The sequence below is a fragment of the Pongo abelii genome, chromosome 19, assembly GCF_028885655.2.
Source record: "Pongo abelii isolate AG06213 chromosome 19, NHGRI_mPonAbe1-v2.0_pri, whole genome shotgun sequence".
Lineage (NCBI taxonomy): Eukaryota > Metazoa > Chordata > Mammalia > Primates > Hominidae > Pongo > Pongo abelii.
The window spans coordinates 22,074,542-22,088,441 of NC_072004.2; the positions used below are offsets into that span (position 1 = coordinate 22,074,542).

The 13,900-nt window shown below is 50.2% G+C and overlaps 1 protein-coding gene across 1 annotated transcript; it reads left to right on the forward strand.

Annotated features, from left to right (window-relative positions):
* Positions 1–209: 209 nt before the first annotated feature.
* LOC100938030 (putative TBC1 domain family member 29) lies at positions 210–5,489 on the forward strand. The gene is made up of 6 exons (XM_054535952.1): positions 210–255; positions 1,229–1,390; positions 2,115–2,179; positions 2,615–2,714; positions 4,851–4,909; positions 5,322–5,489. Exons 1-6 carry the CDS (start codon positions 210–212, stop codon positions 5,487–5,489), a joined length of 600 nt encoding a protein of 199 aa, XP_054391927.1.
* Positions 5,490–13,900: the final 8,411 nt, after the last annotated feature.

Below are 13,900 nucleotides of genomic sequence, written 5' to 3' on the forward strand. Positions count from 1 at the left end.
GTGGTAAATTGATGTTCCCAGTTGAAATGACGTGTCCAGGGTCATGCAGATGGAATTGGTCAGTTTTATATTCCACTGTCTGTGTTAGTTACCAGCGTATCTCCAGTGATAACCACAATGCCTGACATATAGTGAAGCATAATATCTATTTGATGAATAAATAAATCACTGATTTGACTAACAATATGTGTTATGCCTGAACTCTCACCATGCAATTGAAATACTCATGGGAAGGGCACGATAAGAAAGGCCATGGTGAGTGGGACGGGGACAGGATCAGGAAAAATAACTAATGGGTACTAGGCTTAATACCTGGGTGATGAAATCATTAGTGCACCAAACCCCCATGACGCAAGTTTACCTATGTAACAAATACGCAAAAACAAAAAACAAAACCCCCCCCCAACACACAAAGAGAATCAGGAGAGAGAGTCAGAAGTGTGACAGGTCTCCAGAGCCAAGGAAGAATCTTTAAATAAAATGAGAATTGAAGCCAGGCACAGTGGCTCATGCCTGTAATCCCAGCACTTTGGGAGGCCGAGGCAGGTGGATCACCAGAGGCCAGGAGTTTGAGACCAGCCTGGACAACATGGTGAAACCCTGTCTCTACTAAAAATACAAAAAATTATCCAGGCATGGTGGCACATGCCTGGAGTCCCAGCTACTCGGGAGGCTGAGGCAAGAGAATCACCTGAACCCAGGAGGTTGCAGTGAGCCAAGATCACACTATGGCACTCCAGCCTAGGTGACAGAGAGAGACTCTGTCTCAGGTAAAAAAAAAAAAAAAAGAATCGATGGTCCCAATAAAGACACAATTTGAAAGAGAAATGTAAATTAAACTTGCATAAAGAAGTTTTCAGTAACTTGGATCTAAAAGGTTATGATTTGCTTTAAAAAGAAAGGAAAGAAAGAAGAAAGAGCCTTAAGGATGTCTCTGCCTCACGCAGCCAGACCCAGGCAGAGCCACCCTGGCCAGGTGATCTCAGCTTTCAGTGAAGACACCTTCCTTGTGTCACCAGCTTGTTGGGAGCCTTTAGGATGTCTCTGCTGAGGGTCCCACAGGAGCCCAGGGCTGACCCCCAGAGCCCAAGTCAGACACCTTTCATCTTCATCAGCAGAGGGCATCTCATCCTCCCCGTGGCCACCCTCTATGTCATGGAGCCATGCCCTCTGGCTCTGATTCTGTGCAGCTGACTCTCCCCTCCCTAAGTGTCCTTCTGCCCTCCAGCTACCCGGGCTCCAGCTTCCCTTGGTGCCCACAAATGGGCCAACCAAGCCCAGATGGCAGCATCTCCCCATCCTGTGTCCCCTGGCCCAACGCCACTTCCAGGAGACAACCACAAAGCCCAGCACCCACCCTGTTCTGGCCGCCCCCTGTCGTGGCCTCAAAGTCAGGCTTGCCCTTTTTGCACCCTGGCCCAGGAGGCCTCCAGGGGAACCTCCAGCCAGGCTCCAGGGGATGTTCCCATCCCCCCTCTCCAGGGTAAAGGCCACATGGTGGGGTTACCAGATGGGAGGGTGGGAGGCCTCGGGGTTTGGGGGGCTCTGCAGCTGCCCAGCTCTTCCAGCTGATGGCTCCACATCTTGGGAGAGGGCTCTGATTTCATGATGGGCTGGGGGCTTCTCAGGGTTCCACAGCCCAAATGGCAGGACAGTCCAGGGGCTCCAAGACCATCAGGAGCATGTGGTACCCATGTCACAACCCAAGACCATGTGGCACCTGGTGAGTTTATGGTCCCCTTGGCTCTTCCTCAGAGGCCCTGCATCCTGGGGGGCTGGAGGAGCAGCGGGGGCTGGAGCCCCTCGTGGGGCTGGTGACAGGCTGGGTCCCAGCCAGGGCCTGACCTGGGATGTCGGGTTCCCCATGGGCTGGGAGTTGGGTTTCCTTTCCAGCCCTGGAGGAGACAGAGGCACAGGGATGGGGGCCCAGCTCCCACAGAGCAGGGCTAAGGACAGTGTGTCCACCAGGAGTGCCGGAAGGGGAAGATGTTGGGGGGAGCCTGGGACACTGCCCAGTGTTCTGCACTTGGGGAAGGATATTCAGAGGGCCCTGGAAGAGGGAGGTTTTTAGGGTAGCTCAGGGGGCCCTGAGCACCTCTGTTCCTCCCATCCAGACAAGGAAGGTCTATGCACACAGGGTTCCTCATTCAGCTGGCTTCTCAGGATGCTGAATGTTGGGGTAAAGAGGCACAGGGAGACCCTGGCTCAGGGACCCTCCTTGCCCTGCAGTGCCCTGCTTCCCCAGCCCGGGGATCTGACTCACCCCCCAGCCCACAGGAGGCTCAGGCAGATCCCCACAGGACACACAAGCAAGACCCTCTGCCCAAGAGGGCTCATCCCAGGGCAGAGGGTGGGGCTCAGGCCCAGCCTCATGGACAGACTGGGCCAGGACCCGACTTGGGAGGGCTCAGGGAAGCCTCAAGCCCTGGGGAAGCCCCTCTCTCCACTGAAATGAGTGCCCCCCATAAGGAGCTGCAAGACCTTGTCTGACCCAGCCTCCTGGAGGGGTCGGGTGACCTTCATGGGGAAGGTCACAGAAGCCCCAATGGGCTAGCTCGAGCCACCAGCCCCAGCCTGGAAGGGCCAGGTTGTCCCATGCCTATTTTCCCCACAGATCTCTCTTGGGCTCACCCTGCGCCTGTGGGACATGCATTTGCTGGAAGGGGAACAGATGTTGATGCCGATAACAAGCACTGCCTTTAAGGTTCAGAGGAGTAAGTCCACGTGTGCCCAATGGGGCCTGGGGAGCACTAGGGTCAGAACCTGACTAGCCAAGGGCAGCTTCCTCACACTGTCCTCATGATCGTCTGTTCTGGCCCAGGGGGAGGTCTGGCCAGGTGGGCTGGGCAGGGCACAGTGACACCGAGCCCATCCCTCACATGACCCAGATGAAAGTCTGGAGTGTGGTGAGCACTTCCCTGCCCAGGCCGCCCCCCAGCCACAGCGTTCTTGCACATCTGGACCCGTGGCATGGCCACAAAAGGATCCAGCACTGCCCACTGGGAGACTGAAGTGGCCACGGGGTGTGGGCTCTGACCCTTCCCAGGGAGCTCTCCTGGCCTGATGCCCACCTTGTCCCTAGAGCGCCATATGAAAATGTCCAGGTCTGGCCTGTGGGCATGTTTTTGAGACCAGTTCTTCCATACCTGGGCCCTGGATGATGACACTGCTCTTTTTTTTTTTAATACTTTAAGTTCTAGGGTACATGTGCACAAGGTGCAGGTTTGTTACATATGTATACATGTGCCATGTTGGTGTGCTGCACCCATTAACTCGTCATTTACATTAGGTATATCTCCTAATGCTATCCCTCCCCCCTCCCCCCACCCCATGACAGGCCCCAGTGTGTGATGTTCTCCTTCCTGTGTCCATGTGTTCTCATTGTTCAATTCCCATCTATGAGTGACAACATGTGGTGTTTGGTTTTTTGTCCTTGTGATAGTTTGCTGAGAATGATGGTTTCCAGCTTCATCCATGTCCCTACAAAGGACATGAACTCATCCTTTTTTGTGGCTGCATAGTATTCCTGGTGTATATGTGCCACATTTTCTCAATCCAGTCTATCATTGATGGACATCTGGGTTGGTTCCAAGTCTTTGCTATTGTGAATAGTGCCGCAATAAACATACGTGTGCATGTGTCTTTGTAGCAGCATGATTTATAGTCCTTTGGGTATATACCCAGTAATGGGATGGCTGGGTCAAATGGTATTTCTAGTTCTAGATCATTGAAGAATCGCCACACTGTCTTCCACAATGGTTGAACTAGATTACAGTCCCGCCAACAGTGTAAAAGTGTTCCTATTTCTCCACATCCTCTCCAGCACCTGCTCTTTCTTGACTTTTTAATGATTGCCATTCTAACTGGTGTGAGATGGTATCTCATTTTGGTTTTGATTTGCATTTCTCTGATGGCCAGTAATGATGAGCATTTTTTCATGTGTCTATTGGCTGCATAAATGTCTTCTTTTGAGAAGTGTCTGTTCATATCCTTCGCCCACTTGTTGATGGGGCTGTTTGTTTTTTTCTTGTAAATTTGTTTGAGTTCTTTGTAGATTCTGGATATTAGCCCTTTGTCAGATGAGTAGGTTGCAAAAATTTTCTCCCATTCTGTAGGTTGTCTGTTCACTCTGATGGTAGTTTCTTTTGCTGTGCAGAAGCTTTTTAGTTTAATTAGATCCCATTTGTCAATTTTGGCTTTTGTTGCCATTGCTTTTGGTGTTTTAGTTATGAAGTCCTTGCCCGTGCCTATGTCCTGAATGGTATTGCCTAGGTTTTCTTCTAGGGTTTTTATGGTTTTAGGTCTAACGTTTTTTAATCCATCTTGAATTAATTTTTGTCTAAGGTGTAAGGAAAGGATCCAGTTTCAACTTTCTACATATGGCTAGCCAGTTTTCCCAGCACCATTTATTAAATAGGGAATCCTTTCCTCATTTCTTGTTTTTGTCAGGTTTGTCAAAGATCAGATGGTTGTAGATGTGTGGTATTATTTCTGAGGGCTCTGTTCTGTTCCATTGGTCTATATCTATGTTTTGGTACCAGCATCATGCTGTTTTGGTTACTATAGCCTTGTAGTATAGTTTGAAGTCAGGTAGGGTGATGCTTCCAGCTTTGTTCTTTTGGCTTAGGATTGTCTTGGCAATGCGGGCCCTTTTTTGGTTCTATATGAACTTTAAAGTAGTTTTTTCCAATTCTGTGAAGAAAGTCATTGGTAGCTTGATAGGGATGGCATTGAATCTATAAATTACCTTGGGCAGTATGGCCATTTTCGTGATATTGATTCTTCCTATCCATGAACATGGGATGTTCTTCCATTTGTTTGTGGATGACACTGTTCTTAATCATCTTCAGGCCTCTATGAAGAAACTAACAAGGAAGTATGGGGACCTGCCACCCCCAGGAGGGCTCCAGTACCAGGTCCCCTCCTGAGTCACCCTCTGGGGCAGTCAATACTGGGGGAGTACCCAGGACCCCTAACCCTACTACCTGGGTCTTCCTCTTCACCTTTTCTTCCTCCTCTTCCTCCTGGACTCTAAGAAAGTACAGGAGGCCCACCGGCCCTCAGGGCAGACGCTCAGTGCATATGTACTGGATGTGCTGTGCATGCAGGAGGGGGATGTGGGCAAGACCCTCCAACAAGCCCCCTCCCACTTTCCATGGTGTCTTGCTCTCCCCCTCACAGGGCCCTCAAAGTTACTGGAGGAGCCAGACCCATTTGTGGGAGACCCTGCCCCTCCCTGCAATCACCCACAGCCTCAGAGAGCAGCAGAGGCCTTCACACTTTCCACAGTAGCCTTTTCTCCCCCTCACAGGGCCCTCAAGGGCACTGGAGGAGCCAGACCCATTTGTGAGAGCCTCCACTCCTCCCTGCAAGTGCTGACAGCCTCAGAGAGCAGCAGAGGCCCCTCACTCCTGCAGACTCCTCCAAGGGTGCCAGGACAACAAGCCTTGAGCCAGGGAGACAAGGGAATCAGTGTCTCTGACCCCTAGAGCATTCAGAGAGAGGGCACAGGTGGGACCCCGGGCCCCGAGCCAGAGCCAAGAGTTCAGCCAGGTGTGGGAATGGTCAGTCCTGGTATGGACAGGGCAGCCCAGGAGGGCAGAGGGTGACCCACATCCAGGCCCACTTACCGTGGAGACACGTCCCCACATGAGGTGGCAAGGGGGCTGGGTGACAGCCAAGGCCCCTCCCACCTGAGTTCTGGCTGGGGGCCATATCCAAGGCCCAACAGCCCTGGGATGAGGGTGTGTGGCAGGAAGCCCCCAGCTAGGCTGAACCCTGGGGGCAGTCCCAGGAGCCACCTGCCATGCCCCGACAGCTTCCCCATGCCAGGCGGCACACACCCCTGGGATCAGCAGACTACAGGCATGTCCTCACTGTCAGACCACAGGGGCCACACAGAGACCCTGAGGACTCCAGAGACGCAGGCAGGTGAGGCCCAGCCTGGAAAGGCCTGCATGGGCTCACTGGAGATGCTGACCATGTCTGTTTTCCTTTCAGCCAAACCCGAGCAACGGTCCTTGGCACCCAGGCCTGTGCCGGCTTCACGTGGCGGGAAGACCCTCTGCAAGGGGGACAGGCAGGCCCCTCCAGGCCCACCAGCCCGGTTCCAGCGGCCCATTTGGTCAGCTTCCACACCTCGTCCCACACCCTGTCCTGGTGGGGCTGTCCATGAGGCCAAGGCCCAGGAACATGAGGGGGCTTCTGGGGAGCCCAGGGCAGCAGACTACTCTCTGGGGGCACCTGGGACTCACGGCATGCCCAGCCTGGCCCCGGCTCAGGGAGGACCTTGGCATTCCTGGAGATTCCTGCAGTGGAACCCGATGCCCTGGCTCCCGACGGACCTGGATGTGGGGGGCCCTTGGTTCCCCCACGACAATTTCAAACAGAGCTGCTGGGTCCATGTCCCTTCTGAATGTGTCCCAGACAGCCTTGGGACCATGGTACAGGCCTAGCCCAGGAAGCCCAAGGGGACCCTGACACTGGGCCCAGCGCAGGCCCATCAGGACTAAGAGGGAGGTTGGGAGATAACCCCACTGCAACATGGGCACCTGCATCTGGCCCCCTCGGTGACCAGTGACTGACATGTCTGGAAGAAGCCAGGGTGGCACCCTGCCAGCTGTCCCGCAGCCCCAGACACCTTGGAAAATCCCATTCAATGGGGAGGCTGGTCCCATCAAGGCCACGAGAGAGAAAGAGAGAGGTGAGCATGGCAGCACAGGCCAGCCAGCAGCATGTCCTGGGGCCTCTCTCCCAACCTGTGGACCTGTGTCCCCTGCCCAGGGCACAATTCCCAGGCCAAGAGGGGCCTGGCCTAGATCCCAGCCCTGGGAAGAGAGGGTCACCAGGGGTGTGGTGGGCTCCCAGCTGCAGTCAGTATGACCATGCAGGGGACTCTGGCACTGCAGAGCTCTGCCACTGTCACAGTTCACCTCACAGAAGCCGGGTGAGTCCCGAAGCCTTGCAGCCACTGCTGCAGCCACTGCAGGTGCCACCACCAGGTGTCTTCCAGCTGCCAGTGCAGGCTTTCCTGACAGGAGGGCACCCAGAAGCCCTGGCCTCAACAGCTCAGACTCTGAAGGTATGTGTTATTCATGTTTCCAGTACTCCCACCAAAGAGAATTACTGTCAAGGATGGTGTTTGTCCTGAGTTAAGCAAAACAGCATGCCCTGTGGATGGAGCCGGCTTCTTTCCAAGCTGCCACACTTGCTGGATGGGCCCACGGAGCAAGTGGCCTTGAGACTGGCATGGGGGTGGAAGGGCATCCTGCTCATGCCCTTACCAAGGCTCACCAGGCTGACACCGCTGCTGAGCACCACATTTGTGGATGAGAGACTCACACCCAGTCCCTGGGATGGCACAGTTTCCCAGGAGGATCACCTGGCCACCTGCTGGCAGGCTGACCACACTGTGGAGGGGCTGAGATTGGCTTTCACTGCATTGAGCCACAACGTGGACACGGACTTGTGGGTCCTGCAGTGCACACAGCACTGCCTCCGAGCAGGACTCCCCATTCACAGCTAGGGGCAAGCAGCAGTGCACTCCCACCTTGGGGCCTTGGCTCTGCCACCTCTACTTTGAATGTTCTCAGTTCCCTCCAGGCTTCTAGAAGCATCTGGGCCAGGGCTCATGGCTGGATAAGCACCTGAGATCCCAAACAAGCTTCCCATCCTCGTTTTATTTTTTGTTAAACTTATGAAAATTTATCAAGATATGACTTACTTCCCTGGTAAGCGCACAGCTGAAAAGACATTCAGAGATGGAACACACCAGCCCCCAGATCACAAAGCCAACCATGCCCAGCCCCTCCCAGCACCTGCAGCCCCGAAACCAGTGTTCTGACTTCTGACGACACCATAAGCCTGCCTTCGTACTTTACACTCATGGAAGGATAACCGTCTTCATGTTGTAAAATAAATGTTTACTGTTGAAATGATTTTACATGTACACCTTCCATCCAGCTGCCCTTAATAAGGACGTTTTGCAGTACCATGGCACATAAGGAATTTAGGCCAGGTGTGGTGGCTCATGCCTGTAATCCCAGCAATTTGAGAGGCTGAGGCAGGAGGTTCAGGTCCACTTGAGCCCAGGAGTTTGAGACCAGCCTGGGAAACTTAGGTATACTCTTTCTCTAGAGAAAAGTAAAAGAAATTAGCCAGGCATGGTGGCATGTGCCTATAGTCCCACCTAGTCAGGAGGCTGAGGTGGGAAGATTGCTTGAGCAGTTGAGTTCCAGGAAGCAGTGAGCTATGATCATAGCACTGCACTCCAGCCGAAGTGACAGAGTGAGACTTTGTCTCTTAAAAAAACAAAATAAGAAATTTAACATGGGTGCAATCCTATTAGCTAAATGATAATGTGAACTATTATCTAAGGTTATTAATGCAGTAATTACATGAATAGGGTGAAATTTATTCAGACTTCACCCGTTTTTGCCTAGCTTCTCCTACCTGTCCAGGGATCCCCGCTCTGACTTACCCTCTGTGTTTAGGTCATGTCTCCTTAGCTTCCTCCAAGTGGTCCAGCCAAACACACACCTGGGCTGAGTGGTAGAGCTGATTGCTCCTGGGCTCCAAACCTCTACAGCATGTTACCATATTGAGTATTGTAGGCAATGGTAGCATAATGGTGGCTGTCTGTGTATCTAAACACAGAAAAGGATCATAAAAATACATTATAAACAATAAAAAATGGTACATTTGGCCAGCTGTGGTGGTTCATGCCTATAATCCCAGCACTCTGGGAAGCCATAATGGGAGGATCACTTGGGCCCAAGAGTTCAAGACTAGTCTGGGCAACATAACAAGGCCCCATCTCATCTTAAATATCAATTTTTAGAGATGGTACACCTGTATAGGGCGGATCCATTATAACCTTATGGGAACCACCATCCTATATGCATTCTGGCATGGACTGAAATGTTGTTATCTGACACATGATTGCATAAGTAATCTAGAGATAATTTTAAGTATACAAGAAGACGTACTTAGGTTATATGCAAATACTGCACCATTTTATATCAGGACTTTAGTATCTGTGGGAGATGGGGAAACTGATTCCCCACATACATTGAGGGGCAACTGTAAACATTTCAGGCCCCACAGAAGGATCAATTCCCTGCACCCCCACCCCGAGGTAAATTCTATTACTGGAGATTAGTTTGCTTGATTATAACTTCATATAAATGGAATCACACATTATCTATTCTTATAGATATTATTCTTACCTATTCTTACAGACCTATTCTTATAGGTCTAACTTCTGTCACTCACACACAAGCTGTGGGAGATTCATTCACGTTGTAGCCACAATTTATTCATTTTCTTTGCTGTATAGTATTCTAGTCTTGAATGTACCATGGTTTTTTATTCATTCTTCTGTGATGGGTATTTGGGAAGTTTCTAGTATGAGGCTATTACAAATTGTGCTGCTGTGAGGGTTGTTTTACTTGTATTTTAGTGAAGATATAGACACATCTGTGTAAGGTACACACGCAGGGAGGAAATTGCTAGCTCATGGGAGGCAAATGTTTAGCTTTGGTGAATATTGCCAGATCATTCTAAAGTGTTTGTTCCACTTCACCTGTTCATCCGTGAGCTGGAGCATTCCATCCACAGCTTGGGCTGTCTCAGAAAGACCTGGGTTCAATCCCAGTCAGCCACTTAGTAGCTGTGTCCCTTTGGGCAAACCATGTAACTTCTCTGAGCCTCAGGGTCCTCATCTATAAATTGGGCTGCTGGCGGTCCTTACCTCACAGGGCCACTGTGAGGACTAAGTGAGATGAAAGCTGACTCCCTGAGTGACACCACTTCTCTCTCCCTCAGACTCAACAGGAAGACGCATTCACTGCCCAACGTGAAGGCCATGGGGAGGACGCGAGGCCCCAGGGCTCCTCTGTCCCAGGAACATAAGCCCTGGATTTTTGTTTCCAGAAACAACCACCCCTGGGGTCAGGATGACTCTCAAGTCCCCATAGCCTATTCTCCCACCCCACGAAGGCAGCCTCTTCTGCAGTGGGGAAAGGGCTGCACTGTGCCAGCCTCACCCTGGCCACTGTCTGCCCTTATGATGGAGAGCACAGCGAGGTCCCCAAGCAGAGCAGTGCAGGGTCCGGCCCCAGCTCTGGGCTCTAGACATCCCAGTCAGCCCCACCTGCCCCAACCCTGCCCCCTCCATCCCTCAGCCCCCACTTGCCACCTTCACAGTTCAGGACATTTTAGCTCCTTACATGACACCACCATCTGTCTCCTCAAGTGGCGTGCAGCACAAGGGCAGTGAACTCAGTCAGTCTATGGATGTGTCTCTGGTGTCTGGGAGATGAGAAGCTCAGTACATACTTGCTCAGTGTCTGCGTGCATTTCGTTAAGAAGAAGACAGCTTTGGAAATAAGAAGAGACCCCCCCGAGGTGACAGTGCATAGCTGGCATTTTCCAGGTATTCTCGGCATGCCAGCCACTGGGCTGGACCATGGACACGGGAGCTCTGGAGCCCGTGGGGTGCCAGGTTACAGGCTGCATCTGGTTGGAAGTATTGTTTATTTCTTTATTAAAATTTGTACTTTCTGAGTTTATGTAATTGGCAGGTGTTGCCTTTGTGATCAGAAACAGTAAAGGTATAGAAAAAATGTGTAGAAAAAAGCAGAAAAACAAATCACATCTATAATAAAATCCTCACTTTTAAATAAAATGTGCAGAGAAGAAAGATGGAAAAGAAATGCAGTGGGCCAGGCATGGTGGCTCACGCCTGTAATCCCAGCACTTTGGGAGGCTACGGTGGGAGGATCGCTTGAGGTCAGGAGTTTGAGACCAACATGGCCAATGTGGTGAAACCCCATCTCTAATGAAAAAAAAAAAAATTAGCACAGCATGTTGGTGGGCAGCTGTAATCCCAGCTACTCGGGAGGCTGAGGCAGGAGAATTGCTTGAACCTGGGAGGGGGAGGTTGCAGTGAGCCAAGATTGCACCACTGCACTCTAGCCTGGGCAAGAGATGAGACTCCGTCTCAAAAGACAAAAGCAAAAAAACCTTAATAGTTGTCGTCTCTGAGGGCTGGGGATATCAGGAAACTTTGCTTTTCTGTCTAATTTTGTATATGCTCATCTCCAGATTTGAATGTATTCTATTAAATTCTCTTAGCAGCCTCCTCATTAGTCTCTCTGCCCCCATTCCTGCCTGTGCCTGCTGTGCAAAGGCTTCCCTGGCATTGTGCTAGAGAAAGCAGGTTGCTCCTAGAAAAAGTCTCCATTCTTTATGCCTAGTTAACTTCCACTTACCCATCAGTATTGTACTCAAGGTCTCTCCAACTACTTTATGGAAGACTTCCGTAGAGTCTGCTGTGACCTGCCACCCAGATGTCCACTTCAGGACCAACACCCTCATTCCCTGGCTGCTAGGAGACTTGGAGGTGGATGCTGGCAGATGAGTCTTACTCTGGGAAATGCCCTGGCTGAACGGAGCTGCCTGGGGACAATCTACATCCATTGTCTAGTTCATTGGAGCAGGGAGATAGGATGGGCAATAAAAGCCCAGACCCCTTGCCTCCCTTCACTGCAACTTTGAAGGGTCATCTACCCTCCAGAGCTCCCTGTGGGAGTGGCTAAGACCTTTGTTGCAACTAGAGTGCAGTCACTCTGTCTGGCCAGGCCTGCCAGCTTCACCCTCTCACAGGTGCTAGTCCTGAGGGCACTTCCCAAGGAACTTCCTTAACCTGTGACACCTTCTTGACCTCCCAGGCTAGGGTAGATTCCTTAATTATATGCTCTTCCAGGGCACATATCTCCTTTGTAAGTTTTACATCCATTTGTGGTATCTGGCTAATGTCTGCCTGTCCCATCAACTGTAATAGCCTCAGAGTGGGAGCTCTATCTGATTTTATTCACCATTGCGTTCTGCCATGCTGGCATGCAGTTTAAAAATACTTGTAGAGTGAACAAACAATTTTATTAACCATCTAATCTAATCCCTTAGGAGGCCATCAGCTTCCCTTAGGGCTGCAGAATGTCTCATTCATTTGTTCAATAAATATTTACGAGGAGAAGCTGGCTTCCTACCTCTCAATGCCAGAATAATTCCAGATGGTTCAAAGACGGTTATATGTAAGAAAATGAAACCAATAACTTTCTAGAATAAAGATGAGTAAGTTTTAGAAAAAAAATTGGTGGGCCAGGCATGGTGGCTCACACCTATAGTCCCAGCACTTTGAGAGCCCGAGATGGGCAGATCATGAGGTCAAGAGTTCAAGACCAGCCTGGCCAACATGGTGAAACCCTGTCTCTACTAAGAATAGAAAACTTGGCCAGGCGTGGTGGTGCGTGCTTATAATCCCAGGTACTCAGGAGGCTGAGGCAGGAGAATCACTTGAACCAGGGAGGCAGAGGTTGCAGTGAGCCGAGATTCTGCCACTGCATGCCAGCCTGGGTGACAGAGCAAGACTTCATCTCAAAAAAAAGAAAAAGAAAAAAATTTGGAATATTAAAGGCCTTCATAAGCATGACCATATAAAATTATAAACCTTTATAAAGCAAAAAGAAAGATTAATAAGCTGGGCCAGGCGCAGTGGCTCACACTTGTAGTCCCAGCACTTTGGGAGGCCGAGGCCGGCAGATCACCTGAGGTCGGGAGTTCGAGACCAGCCTGACCAACATGGAAAAACCTTGTCTCTACCAAAAATACAAAATTAGCCGGGCGTCATGGCACATGCCTGTAATTCCAGCTATTCGGGAGGCTGAAGCAGGAGAATCTCTTGAACCTGGGAGGCGGAGGTTGCAGTGAGTCAAGATCGTGCCATTGCACTCTAGCCTGAGCAACAAGAGCAAAACTCCATCTCACAAAGGAAAAAAAAAGATTAATAAGCTGGCCAGGCATGGTGGCTCATGCCTGTAATGCTAGAACTTAGGAAGACCGAGGCAGGAGGATTGCTTGAGGGACCAGATGGGGTGACAAAATGAGACCCTGTCTCTACAAAACACACACACAAACAAAAGTTAGGTCATGGTGATGCATACCTGTAGTCCTAGCTACTCAGGAGGCTAAGGCAGGGGGATAACTTGAAGCCAGGAGTTCAAGGCTGCAGTGAATCATGGTTACGCTTGTAAATAGCCACTGCACTTCAGCCTGAGCAACATAGAGCCTGTCTATATTTATATTTGAAAAAATAAGAAGTAAAGAAAAAGCAGCCAATAAGGAATATTTCCAGCTAGGCACAGTAGCTCACGCCTGTAATCTCAGCACTTTAGGAGGCCGAGGTAAGAGGATTGCTTGAGCCTAGGAGTTTGAGAACAGCTTAGGCAACATAGCGAGACCCCAGCTCTACAAAAAATGCAAAAATTAGCCAGGTGTGGTGGTGTGTGCTTGTAGTCTCAGCTACTCAGGAGGCAGAGGACGGAGAATTGCTTCAGCCTGGACGTCCAGGCTGCAGTGAGCTGTGGTCATGCCACTGAACTCCAGCCTAGGTGACAGAGCAAGTCCTTGTCTCTAGAAAAAGAAAGTAAAATAAAAAATTTAAATGAAGAGTGTTTGCAATACCTATATATGACATCTAACATACCAAGAACCCTTGCAAATCAAAAGGTTAAAAAGCCTACAGAAAAATGGGCAAAGAATGTGAAAAACTATTGGAAACCTTATTTCTATCCTATGAAATGCAAATTAAAACAATAATACAATATCACTTTTTCTATAAAAGTGACTAAGTTGAATGATTAACAATACCCAGTCTTGGCACGAGTGTAGATAAACAAGAAATTTAATTCACACTTGTTGGCAAAAATTGTCCTGAACTCTTTGGAGAGCAGTTTGGCAATATCTATTAAATTAAAGGATTCACTGTTTTTGACCTCACAACCCTACTTCTAGGAATTTATTTGTCTAAGTTCATGTTTTTGTACAGTCTGTACAACGC

Excerpts from the sequence above, each read along its gene's own strand:
- LOC100938030 (XM_054535952.1), top strand. The coding sequence starts at position 210 with ATGCAATTGAAATACTCATGGGAAGGGCACGATAAGAAAGGCCATG. Across the intron at positions 256-1,228 it reads GCACGATAAGAAAGGCCATG|CTACCCGGGCTCCAGCTTCC; the intron begins GTGAGTGGGACG and ends TCTGCCCTCCAG. Across the intron at positions 4,910-5,321 it reads CCACCCCCAGGAGGGCTCCA|GGCACTGGAGGAGCCAGACC; the intron begins GTACCAGGTCCC and ends AGGGCCCTCAAG.